General features: G+C 39.2%; 1 protein-coding gene across 5 annotated transcripts; it reads left to right on the forward strand.

The window, feature by feature from the left end:
- The first annotated feature begins 3,036 nt into the window (after positions 1-3,036).
- Positions 3,037-7,458, forward strand: LOC138796725 (serine/threonine-protein kinase rio2-like). 5 transcript variants are annotated; one of them, XM_069976375.1, is made up of 4 exons: positions 3,037-3,177; positions 5,575-5,668; positions 6,118-6,233; positions 7,199-7,458. In XM_069976375.1, the coding sequence occupies exons 1-4, from the start codon at positions 3,171-3,173 to the stop codon at positions 7,399-7,401; spliced, it is 420 nt and encodes a 139-aa protein (XP_069832476.1). In that variant the 5' UTR covers positions 3,037-3,170; the 3' UTR covers positions 7,402-7,458. The 5 variants fall into 5 exon arrangements, 4 of the variants coding, with proteins under 4 accessions (XP_069832476.1, XP_069832474.1, XP_069832473.1 ...); XM_069976373.1 differs by lacking the exon at positions 3,037-3,177 and adding an exon at positions 3,188-3,268 and having other exon boundaries at positions 7,195-7,458; XM_069976372.1 differs by lacking the exon at positions 3,037-3,177 and adding an exon at positions 3,188-3,268.
- Positions 7,459-16,919: the final 9,461 nt, after the last annotated feature.

A 16,919-nucleotide genomic window follows, 5' to 3' on the forward strand; every position in this document is an offset into this window, starting at 1 on the left:
CCCCACTGGTTTTAGCGATTGGTAGTGTCTGAACTCTCAAACCCTGATCAAGCCAAACTTCTTTATGACAAGTCAAGTTTTTTTTTTTAAACATATTTTTATTCGATTTTTCATAGTTATTGTATATAAAACAGCATTTACTTAAAGATAAAGAGCCTCCGAAAAAGAAATCAGAGTTCGCCAGTTCTAGGGAGTATACAGTACCCATATGAGTTGTTACATCACATCTTCCCCCCCCCTCCCCCCCAAAGTCAAGTTTTTTAAAGTGACAGGGACATTTTAAAATTAGTCACCAATAGACCCACTGTTGGTCACGTAGGTGACACATCTTTAAGGTTAATGACAACCGTAAGTGGCGTGTAACCAGGACAGGAGTCAACGCACTCCCTGAATATGCCAAAACTTTCTAAGATGACTTTATCCTTTCCCATTCCATTAAAAAAAAAATAATAATAACATGGTGCAACTGTGTACGATGTTTCCTCTAGACCATTATAGCTACTGAGATTATCACATATAACATACAGCCAAAGGCCAAAGTATATATCGTAAATTTTTTCCTTGGAACATTTTGAGATGCTCATCAATTTTTTTGAAACCCCCGAATGATCCAGAGATTTCTGCAAAAAGAATTCATCACTAACACTCTCATTTACAGACCAAATCCGAATAAATAGATTGTATACAGTATTTGCTATGGCTTTTATTTAAAGAAAGAAATATAATGACATAACCAACCATGTCCTGTATATATACAGTGTGTATTTCTTTTCACTAATTATTTAAAGGGGCATTCCGGAGTCTACAAGAAAAAAAATCATACATATTTATTGGGGTGCACTGAAATAGAAAACAAGCTGTATTTACCTACCATTGCTTCATTGCAACATAAAGTGTGAACACGGCCTAAATGTACATTGGGGCCAAAGTGTTCAAAAACAAAAATCCCGCTACCTCTGTCATGTTACATATGTTCCATGGATGAGTACATATTATATACATTTATACATTTTTCATTCTAGTAAGAAACATTTTCATTTTTAATAATTTTTAAATTAATTTTAATAATAATTGTCAGTCTCCTCCATCAATGCAGCTGTGTCTCCATATGAAATATCCATAACACTAAAAAACTAATGTTATGCCTGGTGCAAGAACTAAAAGGTTGAGGCATGACACCTGCATTATGTAAGTAGCATCCCACCCTTATCCAGAATTTGTAAACCATAGCTGCTTTCTTCTAGAAACAGCGCCACTGTTGTCCTTAGGTTGTGTGTAGTATTGCAGCTCAGTTCCATTAAAGTGAATGCAGCTGAATTGTAATACTACAGACAAACTGAGGACAGGGGTGGCGCTGGAAGAAAGCATCTGTGTCCCTTAAGGGTGGGATGCAGCAGATTTGATGGCGCAGATTTAAAGTTGCAGATTAAAAGCAAATCTGCAGCTTCAAATCTGCTGCAGATCCTGTACGTGTGAACACACCCTCAAAGGGGTTATCCAGTGTGGCATGGCCACTTTCTCCCAGAGACAACACCACTCTTGTCTCCAGTTCAGGTGTGGTTTGCAATTAGGCTCTATTCACTTCAATGGAGCTCAGTTAAAAACCCCACCCAAACTAGAGACAAGAGTGGTGCTGTCTCTGGAAGAAAGTGTCCATGCTTTTGTAGTGGTGGATAAACCCCTTAAGGTTCTGCACTAAGTAATACACAGTGTATCAGGGAGTGTTCCTTTAACCCCTTAACGACACAGGGCGTTCATTTACACCCCGCTGCCTGGGCCTTAACGTAGGAGGGCGTAAGGGCCCTATTCCACGGGACAATTATCATTCGCATAATCGTTAATGATAAACGATCCAAACGACCGCTATTTCGAAAGACCTGAAATCATTTAAGTCGTGTTTAATCGTGTTTAAGTATAAGTGACCAGAGCATCTCTGTTCACTTAGCGTTCGGGACCCCGCAGCGTGTCTGCAGGGGTCCCGATCGCATTTCCTGACTGCCGGAGGTATACAGATTACCTCCATGCAGTCTTCTGTTTGGTTTTCTGATTCAGCCTGCCTCAGGCAGGCTCTATCAGAAGATTGCCGATAACACTGATCCCTGCAATGCTATGGCATAGCAGGGATCAGTGTGAGGAATCCAATGTATGTCAATGATAGTTCCCTAAGGGAACTATAAAAGTGTAAAAAAAATAAATCAATAAATGTTTTCCAAAATGCCCTACAGCCCCTCCCCCAATAAAAGTGTAAATCACCCCCCTTCCCATTTCATACATTTCACACATAAAAAGTAATACAGTTAATTAACATATAATATACAGTAGCGTGCGTAATAGTCCTATCTATTAAAATAAAACAATATTATTCCCGCACGGTGAAACGGCGTGAACAAAAAGCGGTAAAAAAACGCAGATTGTTTTTTTTTTTAATGACATTTTATGTATAAAAAAATAATAAAAAGCAATCAATACGTTTGATCTAGAAAAAAATGTTACTAATAAAGACTAGAGATCATGACGCATAAAAAATGACACCCCATACGACCCCGTAGGTGAAAAAATAAGTGCGCTATGGGAGTTACAATAGGACCATTTTAAATATATCTATTTGCAAAATAACTGCTATTAAAAATAGTAAAACGTTAGAAAACCTAGTAAACATGCATATCGCTGTGTTCAGACTGACCTATAGAGTAAAGAAAAAATGCCAGTTTTACCGTAAAGTGCATTACGTAAACATGGAACCCCCCCAAAAGTTTGCGGAATCGCATTCTTTGACCCAAATTCATCCCATAAATGATATTTTGGGGGTTCCGTCATTCATTTTATGGCTGATTGAAAGATGCCATTACAAAGTACACCTGCTCTTGAAAAAAACAAGCCCTCACATGGCCCGGTAGGTGGAAAAATGAAAGAGTTATGGGACTTAGAAGGCGAGGAGGAAAAAACGAAAACTCAAAAGCGACAATTTGCCCGGTCCTTAAGGCCATTTCAGGCTCTATCCTTAAGGGGTTAAATAGCGCCACCTACTGATGGGTAAGTTAATCACGCTATTGCATCACACACTCCTACTAAGGAAACCATAGGACAACAGAGATGATGTCACAATGTGATGTCACAGTGGTGCAGGAATAGGGCTCAGATCGGCCATCAGAGCCTCGGAGCGAGTCAGGATGATGAGTGAGTAGTATCTTTATACTGATAGGACATGTTTATGCTTTCATGATCAGAGATGGAGCAGAAGTGAAAGTTTCAGCAATGATTTTTACAGGTTAGAAACATGGCTGGGATTATGTGACCAAAGACCGCCATGTAAACCCATGTAAATGTGTCACAACTGGGATTTTGAGCCACTGTTGGGTGGTGATGGCTGCCATCTTTGGGTGCGGTGTGACCCCATTTATTTACCTTAGTTGCGATGCACACAGCGTGATAATGTTTGGATGTACCACATTATTAATGGTCAAAATTGTTGCATAGCAATTGATAAGGCGTTATATACACTGATAGATCAGAGACTCCATACAACTGTCAGTCTGACTCCCATTACTCTAGATGTGGTTGTCATGGCAACCATAGGCTGGAGTTCATGTTATTTCTAGTAGGCCCCACTGATTTCTCTGTTTATATGCTATAGAAAAGGGCCATGCCGACCCCTCCTCCCCAAATTATAAGGTAGCAATCATTTTTTAATTTAAGAAAAAAAACAAGAATGTCCATCTACTGTGAAAATACGACCTTGAGGAGGAACTGACAATGACATCAACAGGTGCCCCGGCTTTTCTATAGACCAATATAGATGGTTCTTATGCTGCTGTGCTTAGATCCCTCCTTTATGAGCCTGCCCCACTGGAGAACTAGTTAATTGTTTATTTTAACCAATTTTCTATTTTGCTCTTTTGTTTTAAGAGGCCTAACTGTTAGGCCTTATTCACGCACAGTAAAATACTGCCAAAATATGGTTGTCATTTTGAGTCAAAATAAAGCAATGTGTGAACAAATAAAAAGCAAAGAAAAACAGTATTGTAAACAATGAGCATGTTCATTTTTTATTTTTATTCAGGAGAGTTTTTTTTTATTTAAATTTAAAAACATTTTTTTTTACTCTTTCTTTTATCACCCTAGGAGACTGTTCATACACTTTAAATTAATACTATAGCCTGCTCTATGTTGCCTTAATGGGGTAGTGCGGCGCTAAACAATTATTCACTAAATAACACACAACACAAAGTTATACAACTTTGGGCTGGGTTTACACTACGTATATTTCAGTCAGTATTGTGGTCCTCATATTGCAACCAAAACCAGGAGTGGATTAAAAACACAGAAAGGCTCTGTTCACACAATGTTGTAATTGAGTGGATGGCCGTCCTATAACAGTAAATAACTGCCATTATTTCAATATAACAGCCGTTGTTCTAAAATAAAAGGAAATATTTGCCATTAAATGGCGGCCATCCACTCAATTTCAACATTGTGTGAACAGAGCCTTTCTGTGTTTTCAATCCACTCCTGGTATTGGTTGCAATATGAGGACCACAATACTGACTAAAATATACGTAGTGTGAACCCAGCCTTGCCCCGTGTTCCCCCCCACCCACGCTAGACCCGGAAGTGTAGTGCTCTATACTCCCCTGATTCGTGTCCACCCCCGTCCGCCATCTTGTGACAATGATGTAATCTTCGGGAGGCCGGCCAGACCGCACCAGCCCTCCTTCATGCCGCCCCCCCCCTCCTCTGCGGCGTCATCAGCTGCACGGCTGAGCAGCTGATGACGTGGTAGAGGGCGGCCGGCACGAGAGACGGTCGGAGCGGTTCGGCCAGCCGCCCTAAGATGACATCATTGTCCCAAGATGGCGGACAAGGGGCGACACGAATCAGGTGAGTATAGAGCACTACACTTCCGGGTCTAGCGTGGGGGGGGGGGAACACGGGGAAGGGGGCCATTCACTAACACAACATACATTACAAAGTTGTATAACTTTGTAATGTGTGTTATTTAGTGAATAATTGTTTAGCGCTGCACTACCCCTTTAAGGGCCCCATTATGTACAGGTATGATGCATTAAGGGGTAAATTTTAGTAGAGTTTCACTTTAACTCTTTCAGGGCCAGGCTAACTTTGGCCTTAAGGACCAGAGCCTATTTTTCAAATCTGAACTGTGTTACTTTATAGGGTTTTAGCTCTGTGATGCATTAACTTATCCATGCGATTCCGATATTGCTATTTTGTGACATATTATAATTTAGGTTAGTAATAAATTTTGGCCCATTTCCTTACGATTTTCTTGTGAAAAACGCCAACATTTAATGAAAAAAATGTCAAAATTTGTATTTTCTGACTTTGAATTTTTGGGGTAAGTTAAATTATGATAATTTTATTGTCCAACTCTTTATGCACAGTACAATGCCAAATATGGGTACTTTTTTTTTCACGTTTTATGTCCATATATATGGAAATGGGCGGAGGGGGATTATAAAGGACATAACTGCATGTCCATATGAGGGAAGGAAGGGGTTAATAGTTCATTTGTAACAATTCTAATAAACATGTCGACCTTATTTCTTTCTTACACAGAGTTCTACCTTGTTGCATTAATAAACATTGTGCTGAATTCGTATGCGGCCACAATATTGACCCTGACAATCATCGGGGGCGTTCTTTATCTTTGGTAAGTTCTTCTATCATTGTTCCCATGATGAATATTGCATGACAATTCATTTGTGACATTATAATTTTTGGTCATATTCGGGGTATGGTCTAAAACATTTTTTCTATTCTTGTATTTTTACATTCTTATTAGGAAGTATTGAGGGCAGAATGATGGGGAAAACGGGATTTTTTTTTATTGTACCACTGCAACCTACCAACATGTTAAAAAAGTGAAAGGGAAAGACTATCTGAATCTTAGAGACAGGGAATCTCAAATATAACTTTCTAAATAACCCGCCATTGAGATCCCTAGTTGTCTGAATAGGTTGGAGAACCAAGAATAGATTGGTGGCCTGATCCGACCTACCAGGCTGGCACCATGTTGACCTTCTAAGAGGGCTATACATTTTAATTAAAAATTACATAAAACAATGTTTATCTCATCACAATGTGTTTTTTACATTTTAGCATGAAAAACAAGATATCTGATAAAAATGATGAAAGCAATGAAGATAATGACAATGTGGACACTGATGAAAATGATGACCTAGAGGAAGTAGTCACAGAGAAGCCAGCTACCACCGGTACCACCTCAACTTTTTTGATTGGGGGGGCACATTTTACATTGTAGTCCTTACAAAAGCCACTGAAAGGGATTATGCAGATTAGAAAAACCACAGTCACTTTGTGGTATTACAATTTAGCTCCATTTGAATAGAACTGAGCTGTTGCTGTTTCTGGAAGAAGTCAGCTATGCAGCTTTCGTCTCTCTTTGGTGTCTCCATAGAGAATGAATAGAGCTGCGTCACACATGCGTAACACAGCTCTATTCTGTGGTAATTCCGGGGTCCCTGTTCTCAAGATTGCAGGGGGTCCCAGTAGCCAGACCCTCTGAAATCTCTTAGTTATCCTGTGCATACTCTTTATAGGGCATAACTATTCCAGATGGGAATACCCCTTTAAGGCCAAAAAGCTGTCTCCCACTATTTGCAGAGAGCACAGAATAGTATTTTGAGCCTCATGAAGACCTGATCTACAGGTGCCTATAGACATGACAGCTACCATCTATTATCCTGCTCATAGTTCTTAATAGCCTACACCTTTATGCTGCCTTAACAAGGAGCGATAATTCGCCTGATCGTACGATTAACGATTTCGAAGTAACAATTTTTTTTTATAACGATCAGCGTTTAGACGGAACGATATATTGTATGGAAAAATCATTTTGCGATCGATTAAGCCTATCTCGCACATAGTTTAAATCAGTGAACGACTGTTTACACGAAACGATCTGCGAATTTTTTGCTAACGACGAACGACAATTTAAGAACATGTTGTAAGATCGAAATGAACGATTTCTCGCTCGTCGTTTGATCGTTCGCTGCGTTTACACGTACAATTATCATTCGAATTCGATCGTTATTGTGCATATTCGCACGATAATCGTTCCATGTAAACGCAGCATTAGTGTGACCAATCAGTAAAGGATGTTCAGTACCCACATTAGTAAGGGTTAATGACATAAATTATTTCTATTTTACGGAGGCAGAACATCAGGCGCACGTGACAGGGACATCAACATCAGGAAAAGTAACACCAGCAATAACAAAGATAAAGAAGCAGATGATACCGATGAAAAGACAGATGTCATGGATAAAAAAGAAAGTAAAGAAGAATTCAAGAAAAGTGAGAGCAAACAGTATAAAAAAGCAGCTTCCAAATAAGAAGAAAGCTCTCAGAATGCTGAAGTAACAGCAGAGGAAAACAAATAGCAATATAAATTACTAAATAAACAGAGGATAAAACTAAGCTCTAACAGGATATGTCGGGCTTTATTATCACCAGTCGCATCTATTACACATTTGTTTTTTTAGCATTTTGAAGAGGGGATACATGAAGAGGTCCGTGAACTGACTGCATGTACATATCAGGCAGGGCTGGACCGCCCATCTGGCATTTCCCACAAATGCCAGATGGGCCTGTGTCCTAAGTAAGTGGGCTAGTTACCTCTGCTTCCTGGCAGCCTACTCTACTTAGTCTTCCTCTGCATTGTGCATTCTGTGCAGTGCTCTAGTCACTGACTGTAATAGCCTGTATGGTGCACAATGCAGGGGAAGAATGCACCCCCAGCACTAGAAAAGACTTACATTATAGTTATATTATATTATATCTCCAGAGAGCATACACAATACAACATAACTGCTGGACCTTTGGTTACATCATAGTCATATGATCCTACAGTTACAGAGACCCTGTATGTGGGGGTGCATGGAAACCAGTCTGTGCATGAGAGGCAGCTGTGAAGGGCTCTTTGTGACAGAGGGGGGCATAGAGACCATCTACAGGCGGATACAAGACATAATTGTATGTAGGAGAGATTGGTGCATGGAGACCTGAAATACAGAATTTGGTGAATTAGGAAGCAGTGTAGATACTATTAGGGGGTTACAAGATGCACAGTACCGGTAGTAGCAGTAGAATGGGTGACATGTTGCTATGGGGGTAATGAATGCGCAAGTGATCGGCAAAAAAGGCTAGGTCCACGTTTTCCTCCCAAAAAATTTGTGCATATACTAAAGTATATCACAGCAGCATAACACACTTTATTACAGCCATATTAAAGGGGTATTCTGGTATCAGAAAATACTTACTAATATAGTGTTATCATTTTTTGTATCACATATACACATATATCTTTATTGAGACACTTAGAGAAACATAAAGTGGAATTACAGCATGCTCCCTTTTGCTAAATAATGCCACAAGCAGAGGAGCAGGCAATGAATACAGCAGCTTTTGCAGATTTGCTGTGTGGAGAGAGAGTCTGCTGTGTAGAGCAATGTTCTGCAGCAGGTCTGGGTGGGGAACGGTCAGCAGTGCTGTGGAAGAGGAGTGAGAAGGATGGGGGTGCTGTGATAAACAGCTGATGCAAATAGCATTCTGGAGATTGTAGCACTGAGCAACTGCTCAACCAAGAATTACAATGAACATAAATTAAAGGAAACACATAAAAAAAATGGATATTTGGTGGTTTTAGAATCAGGCAGACGTGTAAGTAATAATATATACTCTATACACTATTTTTATTTTTTCACCTGACATCAGAGTTCCCCTTTAAATGATACCTGTCATTATAACTCAAAGTCTAAATCAACAGGGGATGTGATATACAGAATTTTTGCAATTTACAAGAATTGTTTTAGTTAAGTAAAGCTATACTTACTTGTATTCAAGTCCAGTCTCCTAAAGGCAGCTAGTTGTGCTGGTTGTTAAAAAAAAAAAAAAAAAAAAAAAAGACTGCATACAGGAAGTCCTGGTCATCTGCGCTCACAGAGAAGGCAGTCATGTGATTGATGGACACATTAAGCCGTGACACTCTGTACTGACTGGAACTCCAGGAAGTTTAGTCTCTTTTTCTTTTCAACCAGCACTAAAAAGCTTCCTTCAGGAGACTGGACCTGAATACAAGTAAGTACAGCTTTGTTTTACTGCATGAGAACTAAATATAATAATAAATGTAAATTTTAAACTTGCTTTATATCACATCCCCTGCTGATTGAGATTTTGAAAGTTATAACAACAGTGACACTTTAAAGGGAACCTGTTCCCCTGGCACTTGGGGCAGAACCCACCCAACCCCCAATAGAGCCCCCTATACTTACTCCCTCCTGCCGGTCCCACTTCCAAGGCTGTCTCGCCATGGAGAAATCGCCTCCTGCTTGTCTGTGTGCTCAATATGCAAATGAAAAGAGATGAGTCCAATGACTCATCTCTTTTCATTTGCATATTGAGGGGGACTGGCAGGACTGGGTAAGTATCAGGGGGTCTGGGGAGTTCTGCCCCAGGGAACATGTTACCTTTAAAGGGGCTGTCAAGTGAAAATCTTTTTCTTTCAAATCAACTGGTGTCAGAAAGTTATAAAGATTTGTAATTTACTTCTATTAAAAAGTCTCAAGTATTCCCATACATATCAGCTGCTGTTGTTTTATTTTCACTCAGACACAGTGCTCTCTGCTGACATCTCTGGCCGAGACAGGAACTGTCCAGGGCAGGAGAGGTTTTCTATGGTGATTCCTATAGAAAGCCTCTCCTGTTCTTGTCGCTGCCAGAGATGTCAGCAGAGAGCACTGTGTCTAACAACTCTTCCTGCAGGGCTTACAGCAGCTGATAAGTATGGGAAAACTTGAGATTTTTTTAATAGAAGTAAATTACAAATCTATATAACTTCCTGACACCCATTAACTTGAAAGAAAAAGATTTTCACTGGACAATCCCTTTAAAGGGGTTATCCAGCGCTACAAAAACATGGCCACTTTTCCCCCTACTGTTGTCTCCAGGTCAGGTGTGGTTTGCAATTAAGCTCCATTTACTTTAATGGAACTGAGTCTCAGAACCCCACCCAAACTGGAGACAACAGTAGGGGGAAAGTGGCCATCTTTTTGTAGCGCTGGATCACCCCTTTAAGTCAATTGCATTTGTGGACTTCTAAATACATCTTTCGGTAATTAAACATTTCCTGTTTTCTTTCTCAGAAATACACTGAGCTCCTGTGCGATTTCAGTTTCTTTATCTTATACTTATTATTGGTAGTCTTCACAGTTTTGGCCTGTACTCTCAGCCTTAATAGAAATAGTTTCTTTTATTTGATGTGTATTGTTTTTTAGCTGGTTTTAAAAGACTTTTGTCAGATATGTTTTATAAATTTTTATTTTTGCTACAGCAAATGCTATTATGCAACTTGCAAACCAGCCATTTTGTGTGACAAAACAAGACCTTAAAATTTCAATTTATGGTATTTTTAAGGTATTTTTTGGAGCCATAAAAGGGCAAAATCGAAAAGGACATTTTACCGTGACCATGTTCACACATTGTTTTTTGAGCCTCATTTTAAACTAAAGACATATAAACATATACATCTGGGAAAATTGCAGCATTTTAGTTGTTGCTTGTGGTCTTTTTTTTCCCCTTAAAAACTTTATAAAAATTTATAAACACAATCTGCATGTGGATTAACAGCCGTTTTTCCATTAAACTCAACAGAATAATAAAATGATGCTGGTATGACAGTTAGTTTTGAATGTCTTTTGTAAACAATGGACGTTATTTTTAAGTTGTTCACACAGTTTTTCTTTTTTTCACCATCCTTTCACTATTTACTATTAAATTCAATGGACTTTTTAATTAAAGACACACCCAAAGGACTATGGGGAGATTTTTCAAACATGGTGTAAAGTGAAACTAGCCCAGTTGCCCCTAGTAACCAATCAGATTCCACCTTTCATTTTCCAAAGAGCCTGTGAGGAATGAAAGGTGGAATCTGATTGGTTGCTAGGGGCAACTGGGCCAGTTTCACTTTACAGCATGTTTGTTAAATCTCCCCTATGGTGTAAAGTGACACTAGCTCAGTTGCCCCTAGCAACCAATCAGATTCCACCTTTCATTTTCCAAAGAGCCTGTGAGGAATGAAAGGTGGAATCTGATTGGTTGCTAGGGGCAACTGAGCCAGTGTCACTTTACACCATGTTTGATAAATCTTCCCCTATAAGTCCACCTAAACAAGAATAATGTACCAACAGCCATTAATATATTGATGGGGGTGGCTAAATCACAAAATAAGGGTCTTTTTTTTTGTTTGTTTTTGCCTCAAAATGACGGACGCCATTTTAGGAATAATGCACTGTCTGCGAGCTACAGAGGAAGTAAAATGTGTTTTTTACCATTCAGCTTTCAAAACAACAACATAAGAAGAAGCAGAGTAACAATACTAAACCAGCTTTATACTCCTGCTAATAGTATTCCTTGTCATGCGTATATACATATATATATATATATATATATATATATATATATATATATATATATATAAATATATATATAAAATGTATATACTGAAATGTGCAGAAGATGCATAGATATTATATACCATATTACCATGCTGGTGTATTGCAGGTCATCAGGACTGTACAGGGATGACAGCCTTGTACAAGAGACTGCGAGTGGCCAAGAGTTGGATTCAGCAATTGAGAGCAAACAGCAGTGTTCAGCACACAAGCTAAGAAGAGTCATAGATACATAACCATTTACAGAATCAAAAAAGCTAAAAAAAAACATTTTCTAATTAACACTGTAACCTAACACAATACGTAGAGAGGTACTCCGGTGAAAATCTTTTTCTTTGAAATCAACTGGTTTCAGAAAGTTATATAGATTTGTAATTTACTTATATTTAAAAATCTCCAGTCTTCCAGTACTTATCAGATGCTGTATGTCTTGCAGGACGTGGTGTATTCTTTCCAGCCTGACTTAGTGCTCTCTGCTGCCACCTCTGTCCATGTCAGGAACTGTCCAGAGCAGTAGCAAATACCCAGAGAAAACCTCTCCTGCTCTGGACAGTTCCTGACATGGACAGAGGTGGCAGCAGAGAGCACTGTGTCAGACTGGAAAGAATACACCACTTCCTGCAGGACGTACAGCAGCTGATAGGTACTGGAAGACTGGAAATTTTTAAATAGAAGCAAATTACAAATCTATAGAACTTTCTGGCACCAGTTGATTTGAAAGGAAAATATTTTTGCTGGAGTACCCCTTTAATAGCATATGATATATTTAGGGTATAATAGCCCAGAATCTCAGACAGGGATATCTCTAGATGTATAAGAGACTTTAGGGCCATACAGTCATATAGGGCCCCCTGTCTACGCATCCTTGACAAGTAAAGAGCAGTATGGCCCCAGGGTGCCACATCGTCTTGTAGAAAACAATGAGATTTTTCCATTTCACTCCGTCCCATCTCAAGAACATAAAATAATTTCCATCTCAACCCTTTAATTCGTGAAATCAGCTTTTTGTAATGTCTCTTGTGTAATTCGCAGGCAGAGGTGGGAGTAGCAGGTTTCACATGTCATCCATTGCTGTAAATATAACGTACTTGTAGGTCTTAGTCTGACTCAGTCTCTTTCTTACCGTCCCCCGGAGGGTCTCGAGTCTCTGAGTTTTCCTTTCTGTGGTCATTGTCAACTTGTGTTATTAGGGGAGATGATTCATATGACTTCAGAGAAGCCTCTGGGTAAGCCCTGTCTCCTGACTCTTTCTCTTTCGGGAGAGATCCTGACAGGTGTCTCCCCTGTGTTATAGTAACTATGACTTTAGTATTTATTCTTTAGGATTTATGGAAAGTCGTGATTGACACATGTACATTGACCCATAATGTAGCAGCACTATTATTTGAGTTAACTTTCAGGGGCATATTATGGGGCAATTACATTTCATGGCTTTACTAGGTGGGGGGTTTTAGGGGCATTTTGTGTGGCACACATCACAAACACTTAATGTATAATGTTATGATCTTTACTCTGATACTGTATTAATGTAATGACCGTTACTCTGGTATTAGTGAGCTTGGTTCTGGGACCGTATTTATATACTGAGCTTGATTCATGTACTGTATTTATTAGGGAGGAGCGAACTTTTGAAAAGTTTGGTTCGGTTCGATCTGGCAAACTTTCGATTCGTACGAACCGAACCTAAAACGAACCTTGCTCTAACAGCTGAATAATTGCAGCTACAATAGTGGAAGTCTGATAGGGTATAGTTTCGTTTAGTTGCAGTTGCTATTACAATAAAAAAAAATTGGAAAAAGTGCAAAAATAGTGAAAAAAAATTAGCCAAGGTGTAAGTGATTACATGGGACATAGGACACAAAGTTCCTTGGACTCAGTATGGTTGAGAACAGACAATTGACGGAGGAGGAGGAGGCAGCAGCACTTGACTGCACCCAGGCCAGTATGGTTGAAAAGAGACTATTGGAGGAGGCTGCACCACTTGATTGCACCCAGGCCAGTATGATTGGGAACAGACTATTGGAGAAGGCGGCACCACTTGATTGCACTCAGCCCAGTATGATTGAGAACAGACTATTTGAGGAGGAGGAGGCAGTACCTGATGGCACCCAGGCCAGTATGGTTGAGAACAGATAATTGACAGAGGAGGAGGATGTTCAGCCTTGGAGTGGTGGCCTGGGAATCCTCGCTGATTATGTTGTTCAGCGCACTTTCCAGAACACGAATGAGTGGGATGATGTTGTTGATCTCATAGTTCGTAACGAATCTGGTTCGTAATGGTACGGTTCGCTCATCCCTAGTATTTATGTTATAAGCTTGGCTTGGGCACTTGCATGTATGAGGACTGCTCTCATGAGGACAGACCACTGCTCACCAGGGACTGGAGAACATCCACCAGACCACTGCACACCAGGGACTGGAGAACATGGACTAAACCAGTAAACACCAGGGACTGGAGAACATGAGCTAGGCCACTAGACACCAGGGACTGGAGAACATGGACTAAACCACTGAATACATGGACTGGAGAACATGGCCTAAACTAGACATAAATAATATGTTTAAGTGCAAGTTAAGTGTGCAATCTTTGGTATTTTTGGTACACTAATTGTGTTAAAAGAGCAGCGCATAGAAAGGTCTCTGTCACCTTTGCACACTATCTAGGACAACAGTCCCATTGCTACCCCTTGTAAGGTGATAATTTTTTAAAAGGCCACTGTTTCTTTGTTTTCTTGGTGGTAAAAAAAAACTGTTGTTTTTCACAAAAAGGGAATCTTTAGTTGTATTCATTTGTAACTTAGATGGTTTGGTGCACTGATGGTGGTACTACAGCCATTAGTGTACCTATGTGTCTGCCTTTGCATAACTCCTCATGAATATTCATCCAGCGCTCTGCAATGATGAGCGTCGGCTTGACGTCACTACAGAGCAACGGATGAATTTTCATGAACAAGGGTGGACCGGTGGGGTGGTTCGGAGGGCTTTTGAACCACCAGCAGTGCACCAAACCACTAAATTTAAATATTAATAAAACCGGAGGTTTAACTAAAACATCACTGAGGATTAAAGTAAGATAATTCCTTTGCACTAGTGGAGTCTTCTAACCTATTGTTAGTTTCCCTTTCATTTTGAAAAAGCATGAAAAATTCTTGATCTTGTATTTTTTTTTTATATACAATCTGTTAGTTACTACTTGGTACCAATTTTTTATTTTGACAAACCAGCTAAAAGTAACTTTTTAAAAGTTTTCTCATCTGTCCTCATGCCCATTTGCACTGTGTTTATGGCAATCCTGAGGCTGTTCGATATCTGAAGACGTCAGGACTTACCCGGCCCGTCAATTATTAAGAGTTTTCCTTTCTGTGGTGACATGCACCTTCCTTACATTGAACATGATTCATTTTGAGAATTTAGTGCTTAAGGGTAAACCCTGTATTATCTTGTCTAGTTACAATGTGGCTCAGATGAGTGGGCTAGGAAGAGTATATCAGCAGGAATCACAGAGAAGTCTCGGCTGGGTGCATAAATAACACTTTCTAAAAGTTTTTGAACGATATCGGAAAAAAAATCACAGAACCTGGACTGTCTTCAACCTGCTGGAAGGTAAGTGGACATAATGGATAGCAGGGGTCATATGTGGTGGTCAGCTACTTTAAGGGGCAAGGCTGGCTTCACTCGTAGTATTTGGTCAGAATTATTTCTAGCCAAAACCAGAAGGGGTTCCACTCTTAGGATATGTTAACACTGAGGAATAGGTGAGGAATTGAAGAGGCGTGTCATTTCCTCTACTTCAGCTCTAGCGGAATTCGAACGAAAAGCAGGAATTCAAAGATTTCTCTATCAGAATCCACCCAAAGGATTGACTTGTCAATTCTTTGCGAGGAAAGTGGATCCGTGGCAAAATTTCTAGCAGAATATGCGTAAAATTAAGGCCGGCTTGAAATTCCTCGCCTATTCCTCAGGGTGAACATACTGATCAAAATACTAAATGTGGACCCAGCCAAAGGCTTTGTGCACACACAGTTTTTTGCTAGTTGAAATTTTGAATCTCAAAAACTTTCAGGATTTTTTTTATGCCATGTAGAATTTTTTTCCAACCTTTTTCCTCCCTCAGATGTTTTTAGGCTACATCTCCTTCTACAAGGCCATTGGCAAAGAAGACTTTTTTTTTGACTATTACATCTCACAAACTTCACAATGTACGCATTAAAATAACTGATAAATTACCTTTATTTTTTTATACATGAAGGCTTCCACCAGATATAACTTTTGCACAGTGATTCCCCCCCCCCCTATACATTTTTTATACTATAATTTTTTATTTGTTTTTACTTGTTTGTAATAATGTCTGTGTTTACTAAATGAAATGATTTATCTGGGTACAGGACAAGTGTTAGGTTAGGTCCACACTTCTGTTTGCAAGTTCCGTTTATTTTGAAGGATCTGAACAGTCAAAGGCTTTGTTCACATGATGTTTTTTTCCTTTCCGTTTTTTAATTTTTAAAATGACGTCCATCAGTGTTTTCGATGCCTGTCATTACAATGATGGCTGTTGGTGCATTATTCGTATTTAGGTGGACTGATTGCCCTTTGGATGTGACTTTAATTGAAAAATCCAATTTCATAGTAAAGACAGTTAAAAAATTAAAAAACCAATGTGTGAACAATTTGAAATTTTTAATTTTTTTTTTGTCTGCTCAAATTTGGCAAAATATACGGACATCAGACACCAGACAGAAGCTCAGTAGACTCCATTTAAAAGGGGTTATCCAGCGCTACAAAAACATGGCCACTTTTCCCCCTCTCTTGTCTCCATGTCAGGTATGGTTTGCAATTAAGCTCCATTTACTTCAATGGAACTGAGTTCCAAATCCCACCCACTATGGAGACAAGAAAGGGGAAAAAGTGGCCATGTTTTTGTAGCGCTGGATAACTCCTTTAAGTCAATGGGACCTCTGAGGTATCCGTCTGCATCAGTGTCCGTTTTGGAACACAGTTTGGCTCAGTTTTTTGGGGCCGATCAAACTTTGTGGTTGAGGCTCAGACCAGAACCCAACCTTATTCCTATACTCCGACACAAATTAGTTTCTACAACAACTTGCAAAAAGCTAAAAAAAAATAGGGAGATAGATAGATAGATATATTAATAATAGATATGAGATAGATAAATGGATAGTATATATGACTATAATAGATAGATAGATAGATAGATAGATAGATAGATAGATAGATAGATAGATAGATAGGAGATAGATAGATAGATAGATAGATAGATAGGAGATAGATAGATAGATAGATAGATAGATAGGAGATAGATAGATAGATAGATAGATAGATAGATAGATAGAAGATAGATAGATAGATAGATAGATAGATAGATAGATAGGAGATAGATAGATAGATAGATAGATAGATAGATAGATAGATAGG

This window comes from Dendropsophus ebraccatus, chromosome 7 (genome assembly GCF_027789765.1).
Source record: "Dendropsophus ebraccatus isolate aDenEbr1 chromosome 7, aDenEbr1.pat, whole genome shotgun sequence".
NCBI lineage: Eukaryota > Metazoa > Chordata > Amphibia > Anura > Hylidae > Dendropsophus > Dendropsophus ebraccatus.